Source organism: Oncorhynchus mykiss, chromosome 8 (genome assembly GCF_013265735.2).
Source record: "Oncorhynchus mykiss isolate Arlee chromosome 8, USDA_OmykA_1.1, whole genome shotgun sequence".
Lineage (NCBI taxonomy): Eukaryota > Metazoa > Chordata > Actinopteri > Salmoniformes > Salmonidae > Oncorhynchus > Oncorhynchus mykiss.
In genome coordinates, this window is record NC_048572.1 from 72293580 (window position 1) to 72308713 (window position 15134).

Genomic DNA, 15134 nt, shown 5'->3' on the forward strand with positions numbered 1-15134 from the left:
CATGGATTAAAATCCTGCAGCACATGCAAGGTGCCCCTGCTCAAGCCAGCACATGTCCAGGCCCGTCTGAAGTTTGCCAATGACCATCTGCATGATCCAGAGGAGGAATGGGAGAAGGTCATGTGGTCTGATGAGAAAAAAAATTAGCTTTTTGGTCTAAACTCCACTCGCCGTGTTTGGTGGAAGAAGAAGGATGAGTACAACCCCAAGAACACCATCCCAACCGTGAAACATGGAGGTGGAAACATCATTCTTTGGGGATGCTTTTCTGCAAAGGGGACAGGACGACTGCACCGTATTGAGGGGAGGATGGATGGGGCCATGTATTGTGAGATCTTGGCCAACAACCTCCTTCCCTCAGTAAGAGCATTGAAGATGGGTCGTGGCTGGGTCTTCCAGCATGACAACGACCCGAAACGCACAGCCAGGGCAACTAAGGAGTGGCTCCGTAAGAAGCATCTCAAGGTCCTGGAGTGGCCTAGCCAGTCTCCAGACCTGAACCCAATAGAAAATCTTTGGAGGGAGCTGAAAGTCCGTATTGCCCAGCGACAGCCCCGAAACCTGAAGGATCCGGAGAAGGTCTGTATGGAGGAGTGGGCCAAAATCCCTGCTGTAGTGTGTGCAAAACTTGTCAAGAACTACAGGAAACATATGATGTCTGTAATTGCAAACAAAGGTTTCTGTACCAAATATTAAGTTCTGCTTCTCTGATGTATCAAATACTTATGTCATGCAATAAAATGCAAATTAATTACTTAAAAATCATACAATGTGATTTTCTGGATTTTTTTTAGATTCCGTCTCTCACAGTTAAAGTGTACCTATGATAAAAATTACAGACCTCTACATGCTTTGTAAGATGGAAAACCTGCAAAATCGGCAGTGTATCAAATACTTGTTCTACCCACTGTAGATTAGGGATGCACGATACATCAGTGAACTTATCGGAATCGGCCGATATTCGCTAAAAATGCCAACAGCGGTATCTGCCCGATGTCTAGTTTAACGCCGATGTGCAAAACCGTTGTCAAAGCTGACATGCATACCTATATAACGTAGGTACATGATGTAATGACGCCGCGTGAAATGTTGCGCTACACGTGCAACACAGCATTCCTAACCTAGCCTACAATGTCTGCTGTGTGGATCAAGCAGTCAACAAGTCGAGCAGTCATTTCAAAGAGTAAGAACATTTCAGCGAGACAACTCAAAGGCGAAATCCATTAATGCCAAGATAATGGAATTCATTGCCCTTGACAATCAACCGTTCTCTGTCGTGGGTGATGTTGGCTTTCACGACTGGTCGAGCCCCAGTCCATACTAACGTTACCAACTGCGCTATTTTTCAGTTGTTGCCCTACCGGAGTTACACAGTAATATAGTCACTGCTATTAGCTTCATGACATACTATGGAATGCCTTTGGGTCTTTGCGTGTCAAAAAAAATACATGTCAAATAACACTATTTGACAATAACATTATTTGACGCGTTAAATAAGCTTTTAATTTGACACGTCAAATAACACATTATAGAATGTTGTGTGTTCTGAATTTGCACGTACAAGCCAAGTGTCACCACTACTATCAGTAGCACTATCAAAGCTGTACAAAAAAGTCTGCAAACAAGCTAACACCGGCCACGAACGATGTGTTAACAATACCACGTTGGTAATGAAGCATTATTTGTTCAACGGCAACTTCTGGGGTAGCTAGCTAGCTTTAGCTTGGTACCTAGCTGGCACCAATAAAACCAGCCTGAAAATAATAACCAGTAGAAACTGCAGTCATTTTCATTATTCTTCGCAATGATTTAGTAATCCTTGTGAGTAAGTATTGGCTAGGTAGCCACTTGTTGCTCGCCTATTGAAATTGAACTTCAGTTCATGAAAATAAAAAGCTAGCCAGCTACTTAACTTTGTTCCCCATAGCTAATGTTATAAGCAGTCAGCTAGCTTCATCTGGCTAGTGAGGCTCGACCTGACCGTTGTTATGTGTTGTGAAGCTAGCCACAATAAGGATTAGGCACAATAGTGGAATTTGCAGTTTGCCTTCAAAATATAAGTACCTATTTGAAAGTAACACGACGTGCCATTTGAACACAGGAGTGATGGTTGCTGATAATGGGCCTCTGAACGCCTATGTAGATATTCCATAAAAAATATGCAGTTTCCAGCTACAATAGTAATTTACAACATTAACAATGTCTACACTGTATTTCTGATCAATTTTATGTTATTTTAATGGACAAAAATATTAGCTTTTCTTTCAAAAACAAGGACATTTCTAAGTGACCCCAAACTTTTGAAAGGTAGTGTAAATGCCATCAAAATATATTTTTGGTCAGTGTGGTGTGTGTGTGTAACCTTTATTTAACTAGGCAAGTCAGTGAAGAACAAATTCTTATTTACAACTATAGCCTACCCCGGACGACGCTGGGCCAATTGTGCGCTGCCCTATGGGACTCCCAATCACGGCCGGATGTGATACAGCCTGGATTCAAACCAGAGACTGTAGTGACGCCTCTTGCACTGAGATGCAGTGCCTTAGACCTCTGTGTCCATGTGTATGTTAACTATTTAACTGTACTAGAATGCTTAAAAGGCCATTAAAATTTTAAATATCGGTTATCGGTATCAGGTCTTTTTGGCAAGGAAAATATTGGATACGGTATCGGTCAAAAATGCCATATCGGTGCATCACTAATATAGACTCTACGGTTAATTTACAGGATAAGAGAGAGAACAAAGGCATTTCATTCCATTTATAACATCTGAAGGTGTAACCTTTTAACCAAAAACCAACCACAATTGACCAATCAAACAATACCAAGTTTACAGAGTAACCTGTAAACGTTTTACAGAATGTTACAGCATCTAGGTGCTTGTGTGGGGATGAGACCAGTGTACATAAGACAGAATTCCTGAGAAGACCATAAAACCTTTTTGCATAATAGAGTAATTGAGAATTCACCCTGTATTACAAGTAACCACGGAGATCATACATCCTTAAAGATAGCATCAGAGTTATCCTCAGTGAACAAGTTTTAGATAGATATCAAACATGGATACTATAGCATTATTCGGTCACAATAGTCAGTCCTCTGGATACTGTAACCGAGTGATACATTTTGGCCCCTCAGAGGGGGAAGGGCTGACTAGTCGTTGGGCATTGTCCTTTTTTTCCTGAATCATTTTCAATGCAGCTCCAGGTGACAGAGAATACATAAATTAGGGCCGAACCTATAATGGATGGTCAGTACTTGCATCCACAGCTCTGTTTATGAATTTGAGAGTGGTTACATTTCTCCACCTTTATTGCTTCTATTGCACCATTAAAGACATAATATGTTAGGCTGTGTGGTTGTGAATTAAGTGTTTAGTGTCACATCCATTAAATCAATCAATCAATCTACCGATACAGATTATTGGAGGACCAAAAAAAGCTGATACCGATTAATCGGGCAATTTTTTAAAAATATATTTGTAATAATGACAATTACAGCAATACTGAATGAACAATGTACACTTTTATTTTAACTTAATATAATAAAAAAATGCACTCAACCGTTCCGTATTTTATCGAACGGGTGGCAACCATAAGTCTAAATATTGCTGTTCCATTGCACAACCTTCAATGTTGTGTCATAATTATGTAAAAATCTGGCAAGTTAATTAAGAAATGGTCTTCACACAGTTCGCAACGAGCCAGGCGGCCCAAACTGCGGCATATACCCTGACTCGGCTTGCACTGAAAGCAAGATAAGTGACACAATTTCCCTAGTAATATTGCCTGCTATCATGAATTTCTTTTAACGAAATATGCAAGTTTAAAAAAATATGCTTGTGTATTAATTTTATGAAAGGCATTGATGTTTATGGTTGGGTACATTGGTGCAACGATTGTGCTTTTTCACGAATGCACTTTTGTTAAATCATCACCCGTTTTGCGAAGTTGAAGCAGGCTGTGATTCAATGATAAATTAACGGGCACTGCATTGACTATATGCAACACAGGACAAGCTAGTTAAACTAGTAATATCATCAACCATGTGTAGCTAACTAGTGATTATGTTAAGATTGATTGTTTTTTACGAGATAAGTTTAATGCTAGCTAGCAACTTACCTTGGTTCCTTGCAGCCACCAGGTCCTTTTGATGCTGCACTCACGTAAACAGGTGGTCAGCCTGCCACGCAGTCTTCTTGTGGATTGCAATGTAATCGGACATAATAGGCATCCAAAAATGCAGATTACCGATTGTTATGAAAACTTGAAATCGGACCTAATTAATCGGCCATGCCGATTAAATCAATCAATCCAATGTATTTTGTAAAGCCATTTTTACATCAGTAAAATTGTCACAAAGTGCTATACAGATACAGATTGAAGACTACTTCGTTACCTCCTGTCCTCTTCACTTTGTCAGCACACACACACGCACACACACACGCACACACGCACACACACACACATTTGTGTGCCAGCCAGGGCAGTCTCTAGTACACTTATTATATAATCTTACATTCAGGAAAATGTTTTTTCTATAATTCACAACATAATTATGGGGTGGCAGGTAGCCTAGTGGTTAGAGCGTTAGGCCAGTAACTGAAAGGTTGCTAAATCTGTCGTTCTGCCCCTGTTCCTAGGTCGTCATTGTAAATAAGAATTTGTTCTTAACTGACTTGCCTAGTTAAATAAAGATAAAAAAATAACCCTGTATGATGACAGAGAACTAAAGAAAAGCACAAAGCACTAGCTCTCTAGAGAACCCTTTAAAAAAAACTTTCCACGGCGGGATCTACCTGGAACCAAAAATGGTCTCCTCTGTCTCAGTGACATCCATTGTCAACTCAGGGTTATCTAACAGGTTTCCTCAGAAATGCTCAAGTGCCAGCAAGGTTACCAGCTATCAATTTAAAAGTCTGATCGCAATCATCATTACCTTGAAATTAATGCACAAAATGGAAACGCCAGGTTCTAAACTGTCCACGGTGACTGTCTGATGACAATATACAAATGTATACAGAAAAGCCTAGCTATTCTTGTTGTGAATGTGCAGACAGTGATGCTATTATCAGTAGCATCCATAGAAACATGGTGCAACAGATTACCTAGTACTGTCCTAACATCGCCATCCTCTGTAGATCTCTAAAAGAATAGAGAGAGAACAACCAGGAAGTCTTACTACAGCAATTCCAGTAGAAATCAATCTGTGTACCTGTACTGATGCTGGTCAAAGGATGATCAGTGATGCATGATCATTACATGTATTAACTACACTTTACGTGCACCTTAAAAGCTGACCTACAGTATACACATAATGATAAAGAGTGAAACAGCTATGAGACAATGATGTCTGTGTGGTGCACATCTGATGATACTGCATTACCTTCCTACTTCAGTTGAAAGGACAACAACCAATCCAGTACCAGATAATACTGTGGAACAATGTCTGTCCATCATACATCCGCTGCACAGTGAATCCCATTTCACCACTCAAGCACTCAAGTGTATTGTGTAACTTATTCCGAAAGGGTTAAATGTTGGCAACAACTTTTAACACAGCTTGTGTTTTAACATTCACCCAAAGCATCTAGGGATATGACATACCTAGGGCTCTAAAACAGTAATAACAACATGGTTAGCGATAACATTCCACTCTATCGATCTCAGATATTGCTGTCCCCCACGATGAAATCGGGGAAGGGACTGTGGATCTATTTCCATCCGTCCGTCCGTTATTCACACGCGATATCTCAGACAGCAAACTTTTGTGCATGATGCATCTTGCCATAGAGATCCGTAACTTTTTTTAAATGACACTGATTGGCCCAAGGTGGGAGCTATAGTAATTCATTGAAATGTGTTAGTCATATCTCAAATGGCCCAAAAGGGTGGGGGGGAGGCTGCATCATTCACTGTTGCCTTGTTGATTATTAGACTAAACTGACCAAAAATATCAACGCTTCATGCAACAATTTCAAAGATTTTACTGAGTTACAGTTCATATAAGGAAATCAGTCAATTTATCTGTGACATTGTGTTGTGTGACAAAACTGCACATTTTAAAGTGACCTTTTATTGTCCCAAGCATAAGGGGCACCTGTGTAATAATCATGCTGTTTAATCAGCTTCTTGATATGCCACAACTCTCAGGTGGATGGATTATCTTGGCAAAGGAGAAATGCTCACTAACAGGGATGTAAACACATTTGTGCATAACATTTTAGAAAAATAAGCTTTTTGTGTATATGGAAAATGTCTGGGATCTTTTATTTCAGCTCATGAAACATGGGACCAACATTTTACATGTTGCGTTCACGTTTTTGTTCAGTGTAGAATCGAAAGACACACAAGCTAACATATTGGAACAATATTCCAAGCAGAGAAAATGGGTCTTTACTTAAGAGCTTAGGGGCTTAATAATACTTACAGTAATGTGGTCCAAACAGCATATTAGCAGGTACAAGCCAGGTGCTAATTGTTTTGACTAAATGGTCAGTGTGTTAGCAGGTACAAGCCAGGTGCTAATTGTTTTGACTAAACGCAGGTAGTAAGTAGATAATTGTACTTTCGTATCCTATCAGTGTTATCACCATTCAATTACTCTACAATTCAGTGGAGGCTGCTGAGGGAAGGACAACTCATAATAATGGCTGGAACAGAGGGAATGGAATGGCATCAAACACATGGAAACCCTGTGTGTGATGTATTTAATACCATTCCACTAATTCCGCTCCAGCCGTTAGCACAAAACGTTCCTCCCCAATTAAAGTGCCACCAACCTCCTGTGGTACACTTAACTAGGGGGAACAAACCCCTATTGTTAACTCACAGCTGTTCTTTTGACTTCATGGGAAATAATTGAGTGCCTTATGTGTTATTTTGTGAAATATACATGGTATATACACTGTGTTGTAAATAATAATTACATATCTATTGAAACAGCAAAAACAGTTAACTTGAGACACATTCAAAGTGTTCTCCAACAGACACTAACTGATGTCTCCTCAATTGCAACTGGCAGTGTGATAGGATGAGCATTGACCAGTTCAAATGTCTATGTACAAGTCTACAGTGGGGCAAAAAAGTATTTAGTCAGCCACCAATTGTGCAAGTTCTCGCACTTAAAAAGATGAGAGAGGCCTGTAATTTTCATCATAGGTACACTTCAACTATGACAGACAAAATGAGAAAAAAGATCCAGAAAATCACATTGTAGGATTTTTTATTTATTTATTTGCAAATTATGGTGGAAAATAAGTATTAGGTCACCTACAAACAAGCAAGATTTCTGGCTCTCACAGACCTGTAACTTCTTCTTTAAGAGGCTCCCCTGTCCTCCACTCGTTACCTGTATTAATGGCACCTGTTTGAACTTGTTATCAGTATAAAAGACACCTGTCCACAACCTCAAACAGTCACACTCCAAACTATGGCCAAGCACAAAGAGCTGTCAAAGGACACCAGAAACAAAATTGTAGACCTGCACCAGGCTTGGAAGACTGAATCTGCAATAGGTAAGCAGCTTGGTTTGAAGAAATCAACTGTGGGAACAATTATTAGGAAATGGAAGACATACAAGACCACTGATAATCTCCCTCGATCTGGGGCTCCACGCAAGATCTCACCCCGTGGCGTCAAAATGATCACAAGAACGGTGAGCAAAAATCCCAGAACCACACGGGGGGACCTAGTGAATGACCTGCAGAGAGCTGGGACCAAAGTAAGAAAGCCTACCATCAGTAACACACTACACCGCCAGGGACTCAAATCCTGCAGTGCCAGACGTGTCCCCCCACTAAAGCCAGTACATGTCCAGGCCCGTCTGAAGTTTGCTAGAGAGCATTTGGATGATCCAGAAGAAGATTGGGAGAATGTCATATGGTCAGATGAAACCAAAATATAACTTTTTGGTAAAAACTCATCCAAAGAACACCATACTTACTGTGAAGCATGGGGGTGGAAACATCATGCTTTGGGGCTGTTTTTCTGTAAAGGGACCAGGACGACTGACCCGTGTAAAGGAAATAATGAATGGGGCCATGTATCGTGAGATTTTGAGTGAAAACCTCCTTCCATCAGCAAGGGCATTGAAGACGAAACGTGGCTGGGTCTTTCAGCATGACAATGATCCCAAACACACCGCCCGGGCAACGAAGGAGTGGCTTCGTAAGAAGCATTTCAAGGTCCTGGAGTGGCCTAGCCAGTCTCCAGATCTCAACCCCATAGAAAATCTTTGGAGGGAGTTGAAAGTCTGTGTTGCCCAGCAACAGCCCCAAAACATCACTGCTCTAGAGGAGATATGCATGGAGGAATGGGCCAAAATACCAGCAACAGTGTGTGAAAACCTTGTGAAGACTTACAGAAAACGTTTGACCTCTGTCATTGCCAACAAAGGGTATATAACAAAGTATTGAGATAAACTTTTGTTATTGACCAAATACTTATTTTCCACCATATTTTCTCTCATTTTGTCTGTCATAGTTGAAGTGTACCTATGATGACAATTACAGGCCTCTCTCATCTTTTTAAGTGGGAGAACTTGCACAATCGGTGTCTGACTAAATACTTTTTGCCCCACTGTATATAAACGTGTTTACCAGGGCTGGGAATTGCCATCACGATGCGATATTATCACAAATACTTAGGTGCCAATATGATCTGTATTGTGATTCTCACGATTCTTTATGTATTACGATTTGATACTGTGATTTTATTGCAATTCAATGTTCCAAACATATTGCTCACGATATGTCTGCTGCAGAGCGACAAGAGAGACCAATGAGAAAACACGTTTTGATCAGGCATGGAAATAAAAGTGCTGAAAACAAATTGGCCCCCTGTTTAAAAAGAGGTAGAGCCAACTAGCCCCAAATTAATGTTGCGATATTGTCAAAGTGATAATATACGATATATTGTAACAGTGTTTTTTCCCTGTCACTAGTGCTTACAATGAAGCTGCTTCTTGGATAAACATCTTGACTGAATCACATATCCTACATGGCTAACTTCTGTTTCACAGATACTTTATGTGTTTAACTCTCACTCTGGGAGGAAGACATGACACTTGCAAGTCATCAGACAGCCAAAACACAGTCATGAGGTAGGAATTAGATGGCGATGCACACCGACCGCGGTTACTGAAAGAAGCATTTCCTCTTAATAAATTCAATAACCCAGTGAGTCTGAGTCACTCAGTCTGATAACAGACAATCCTACCAGGCAGGCAGCAGTGTGTTGGCCATGTCTGTGAGTTGGCACTAAACTATTAGTGTCAAGGTTAATAAAAAGCAGAGAATGACAATGTAGGATCTTAATTTGATAACATTTTTGTTGAGAATGTTAACACATGGTTTTATTAACAGTACTGCACTTTTCTTGAAGCACATTTTCATCCAGCTAATACCCTAAACACCGATCAAGCAATATTATGGACAAAATGCTCAAATCCTCTTGCTGCAGGATACTTTTGCTATGACAATACTAATCAAATATGACCTACCACCTGGATTCGGTCCTATGTAATTTGAAATTGTGTTTTTAACATTGGGAAAAAGTAGAGACTCAGAGCTAGAAAACAAAATATATTTGCACAATGGGTGAGGAACAGTGGGAAATAATTATGCTTTGAAAGTTGATAAACTTGTAACCCCACTTTTGAGAAAATTGCCCTTGAATGTTTTGGTACACCTACTGGAGAGTTATTCTTTGTCTACACCCATTCAGCATCGTTCACACCCTCTTAAGCCTTAGCCCCACCCATCTCTTTAAGCATTCACATGTGAGGCCATGTGCTAATAAGAGTGAATAGTGAGGTAAAAATCAAAGATTTCAAGACTAAAAGTGGTAAAAGTAGTAGCCTACAGTAAGGAAAAACTCCATGTAAAAATACAATGTATCTAGTCCTTGGCCTATATCCTAATCTGACTTTGGTGCAGGTCATGTTGTTCTTTACATGATCGTCTCTGGTAAACACATACTATATCAAATAAAATCTAAATGTATTTGTCACATGCACAGGATATTTTATAACTATTAGATGACGCTTACCTGACACATTTTTCTAAATTAATGGGTCATGTGAAAGAAATGCTATAACCACCCTCCCAGCCACATCTAGCTAAGTGGATGGGTCACTATTGTCTAGACATGTACTGTACACACGTTCATGAAATACAATAGATGGTCGTAATCACCACCAGACACACTTGGCTAAATTGATGGCTCATGTAATCATCTGGCAAAGTATTTTGTTTAGACATGTAGCTAGCTGGCTAAACAATGAAGCGGCATAATCCCAACTCATACTACTACCAATGTAAACATTGTCATAGCTGTAGTATGAATCTGTAGGTAGCTAAAGCTAACCAACTAGGTTCAATGTTAGCAGGCTTACATTAGGCTCTAACTAGCAATCCAAATGGAGTTCTGATTAGAATAATATTACGACACAGATCATACACATGCTAGCTAACAGTACACTTTAACTTGCAATGAATATGACTTTCTGACATAATTAGAAACGTATAAAATCTGAAAATGTAGCTAGACTCTTACCCGTATACATGGATGAAGGCTTCACAGCAGACTGGAACCATTTAACTCTGTTTTGTTTGTAGCTACGTCTTGTTTGGCCAGCGTTAATTCAAGTCACTTTGGTTCACACTGACCGTGGTGTGTGCAGAAAGTAGCCCATCAGGGCATCAATGTTGATGAGAAAAGACGCAAAACTATTATGTTTCTCGATGGCTAACATTAAATTAAATCTTTCAAAAAACACCATGTTAGAAAGGACTATCAACATATATTGAGTAGCTCACGTTATAGACAGAAGCATGCTACATAGAAGACCAATCCAAACTCATCTCTCGGCATGTCCAGCCCATCCATTACCTCAGCTAATCATGGCTAGTGGTAAGGTTCCTGTCTTTTTCCATGGCTAAACCAACTAGGCTCCTAACTTAACAATTCTATTCGTATTTACAGATGGAATATAAGTTCGTTATTAAGGCACATGAAAGTTCACAAGTTCCAGAAGGCATTTCTACCAAAAAACGCATTTTGATCAACAACAACAAAAAATATATTGAAATGCCTCTCCTGTGAAGTAGTGTTGTGCGACATAGCTTCCTGAAACTGAAATTAAGACCCTTCCTCTGTACAGCAAGCACCATCAGTTTATATCAATGTACATTTTATTTTTTAAGTATTTCAAATGAAGTATAGCTTAATGGAAGGATACATACTAACTGACATAGGACTTAGACTTTCTTAATATAGTTATAGGTGTTAGATGTTAGTGCTTCATTACTCAGCCTACGTAAACTGGGGGACATCTACAGGTAACTGCTAAAATAAAGGAAACACCAACATAAAGCGTCTTAATCGGATGGTGGGCCACCATGAGCCAGAACAGCTTCAATGATCTTGACATAGATTTTACAAGTGTCTGGAACTCTATTGGAGGGATGTGACAACATTCTTCCAAGATAAATTCCATAATTTGGTATTTTGTTCAGGTTGGTGGAAAATGCTGCCTCAGGTGCCGCTCCAGAATCTCCCATAAGAGTTCAATTGGGTTGAGATCTGGTAACTGAGACGGCCATGGCATATGATTTACATCGTTTTCATGCTCATCAAACCATTCAGTGACCACTCATGCACTGCGGATGGGGACATTGTCATCCTATGGTAGCCAAAATAATGGCCTGCCCAGCATTTTTATATATGACCCTAAGCATGATTGCTTAATTAACTGAAGAACCACGCCTGTGTGGAAGCACCTGCTTTCAATATACTGTGTATCCCTCACTTACTCAAGTCTTTCCATAATTATCTGGATATCATCATTGGACATATACTATAAAAAACACAACTCTTAAATATAACTTTTTTGAGAAAAATAACAAAACTGAAAGGGTAAACATCAAAACTGAAAGGGTAAACAAAATTTACAGACACAGCCTTTAACGACCAAATGTTGAATCAGCTATAAATGCAGTTAGCTATGTTAGAATTGTTTCCCCCTGCCATCTAAACCAATGATGCCAGCAGTGCTGCGGCACAGTGATGTACCACATCACCAGGGAAAGGCACTGTACCTCACAGCCCCAGCAAACTGCTTGTTGAACGCTCAACACACTCAGCCAAAAAACACAGAACAACCACGACCAGCAGTGCTACTTGCAGTTGCCTGTACTGCTGTCGGTAAAGCCACTGTGTAGTCTACAGAGTAGAGCTACTGTTATACTGACTTTTGAAAATAGCATCATCAACCTTGTGGCTTTACTAATAAGTTAGCATCACCTATCAACATGAGAAAACCTACATGAGCATGATATTACACAGACATCAAATGTTAATGAGGATTTGCCCCCATGCGGTGCATGTACACTAGCATTCTCCTTTGGAAAACACCACACTGAAATTACATGTGAATGCATGTTTTCATTAATATAATACCCATGCCGGATACAAAGAATGGTAAAAACCTACATTTGTATTTAGACTCTCTCTGTCTCCCCTGATGATGTACATGCAGTTACTGTATCCAACATAGTTGAACAGAGATGTCATCATTACTATTGATTAGGCTTGGCAAAGTGATTTAACACATGCACTCTATCTCTCAGTGTGATGGGGCTTCAGTAGGATTCATGCATAATTGAAATGACACACATTATAGTCTACTGTAGTAAAACAATTTCCCATATAATTAAGTAAATGCCTACATTTTATGAGGTTCTTTAATAGCATTCATTCATGGAAATTGCACTGCATAGCATTATGTACCTGAGTGAATGCAATACACTGAGTGGGTGGGTACACTCTTAGAAAAAAAGGTGGTATCTAGAACCTAAAAGGATTCTTTGGCTGTCCCCATAGGATAACCCTTTTTGGTTCTAGGTAGAACCCTTTTGGTTCCAGGTAGAACCATTCCCGAGAGGGTTCTACATGAAACCCAAAATAGTTATACTTTGAATCAAAAATGGTTCTACTTGGAACCAAAAAGGGCTCTACAATGGGGACAGCCGAAGAACCCTTTTGGAACCCTTTTTTCTAAAAGTATATGCATCCACAGTATGCTCTGAGCAGGGCAGTGGAATAGGTCAGAATATAATTTTGTAGGTACAATGTCTAACAAAACATCCTTGCTCTACAAGTGCTATGGGAAGAGATGTTAAGGAATGTGTCCGTTTAATTTGTTCCATTATGAAGAAACATTTTTCTAGACAGTTTTATTCATATCGTGGATCATCTGTCAACATAATTCCAGCTTCAATAGGCTGGTATGTTCAATGAAGGTCACAATTATTAAAAAATATATAGCCTAGCTTCAACCTATTACAACTGAATAGGCTGTAAGGTGAGCTGCCTACACATGTGGTAAAATACAAGAATGACATGCAGAACATGTTCTATAATGAAATTAATAACTTACCAGACAGACGTGACTGAGGACCAAGCTGAAGAAAATAAAGCCCACACTGTGGAACACTAGAGGGGGGCCCATCCCTGAGACAACCATGCCGAACCTCCAATAGTCGTTTCAGAAAGCAAGGTTGAGTTGATGCTTCAGTAAAATTACTTAATTTACTTTAAACTGTCTTCAAAAGAGCAAGTCATCTTTCACTCTATCTGTCCTCTCATTATGGTCTTGATAGTGGCTTGTAAAATCATAACTATAATCTCTTCGCTTTCCCTCCCTCTTTTTAAATCTGTAATACGTTCAAACTGAGCCCACTCACTTTGTTTATCTGCATGTCTGTTTTTTTTTAGTTTTTTTTTTACTTCTTCTGAAATTACATCCACATGTCAGAACTATTTATGTCGCTCTCGTTCTGCGGTGGGAAGTTCAAATGATTCTTTGTGGAGAAGAAACCAGCGCTGTATTTTTAGGTCTTTTAAATTTCCCTTCAGACTAACTTAAACACTTCAGTATGGAGCTGTGCGCCTTTATGCCATATCCCAAATTTCCTTCCCAAGAGCCCCTTCCAACTGTTACTTGTTAAGTGGACAAAATCATATGAAAATGTCACTTATTATATGACCTAAGATAATTTACATATAGTGCACAAACGCATGGTTCATCATGTCATCTGTCACAGTGAAGAACTATGGACAATTGAATTACATAATCTTTTCTCGGGAAGCCGTGTTAAAATGAAAAGTGAATCTCAAGGCAAAGCGTCATGTTAGTCGTAGAATTATCAACTTTTTCTAATAAGATTCGTGCTATGACGAAACATTTTATCGTGTAGGCTGTCCCACCAGACATTAATTTCTAAACTGAATAGATGATGGACCATTTATACGAATGACATTCTAGACATTGTATCGAACTATAAAAAGTGTAACTTCATACTTATATTCATTCTATGTGGATGTATCAAATCTACAAACGTAACCATGCTCTGTTTACGCATGGTGGTGTAGACAGTCCAAGGAAATCGCAAAGCAGGCTATAAAGATCACACTTACGCTATTTGTGACAAACCAAACTCTGATGCATTTCAGCTTTTTCAGAACCACCAAAATCTAAAAAGGCAGCCTCCTTTCGAAATAAATCAGAAAGTTAAAGAGTTAACCCTAATATTCAACGCGGCGCCAGATGTGAACGGCAGTTGCTCGACACCAGTTGTGAGAGTATGAAGGCGGATGAAAGAGGCAGGTATTAGAGAAGCGCGTAAAAGGTTCTCATTGGTCCGCGCTCTCTTGCGTTAGATTAAACCACGTCTCTAAAATGACATACAGTATTTTCTCACCTCTTTCCACACAATCTCCACATTCAACATATTTGTGAGTGTTGCCAGTTTATTACAGTAAACTACGCTAACATTTTGCATATGTTATTGTATTTGCTATCAACAGATAATGTATGGGAGGAGATGTTCGAGGCAAATTTAGCCTACACTGTTATTTTTCCACTGGTAGCCTAGCCATACTGCGCATATTCTCTAACATGATATGTCCACTTTGTCATAATATAATTGTTATCGACATACATATTGTTATTGTTACTGTATTAGTACATACATTTCCAAATGTAAGTGACCCTTCATAAATGTACAATTTACAATCTTTCAAATTGCCAACTATTGTATCTTCAGCAGTGTTGAGCTACCAATTACTTCA

At 39.4% G+C, this 15134-nt stretch overlaps 1 protein-coding gene across 1 annotated transcript in view; it reads right to left on the minus strand.

The window, feature by feature from the left end:
- The window catches only part of LOC110530495 (parathyroid hormone/parathyroid hormone-related peptide receptor), a 70885-nt gene extending 56249 nt beyond the window's left edge, over window positions 1-14636 (minus strand). The window contains exon 1 of the mRNA XM_021613634.2: window positions 13441-14636. Within this exon, the coding sequence (XP_021469309.2) occupies window positions 13441-13527 (87 nt within the window). The 5' untranslated portion in view covers window positions 13528-14636. The remainder of the gene's footprint in view (window positions 1-13440) is intronic.
- Between the last annotated feature and the right edge of the window lie 498 nt (window positions 14637-15134).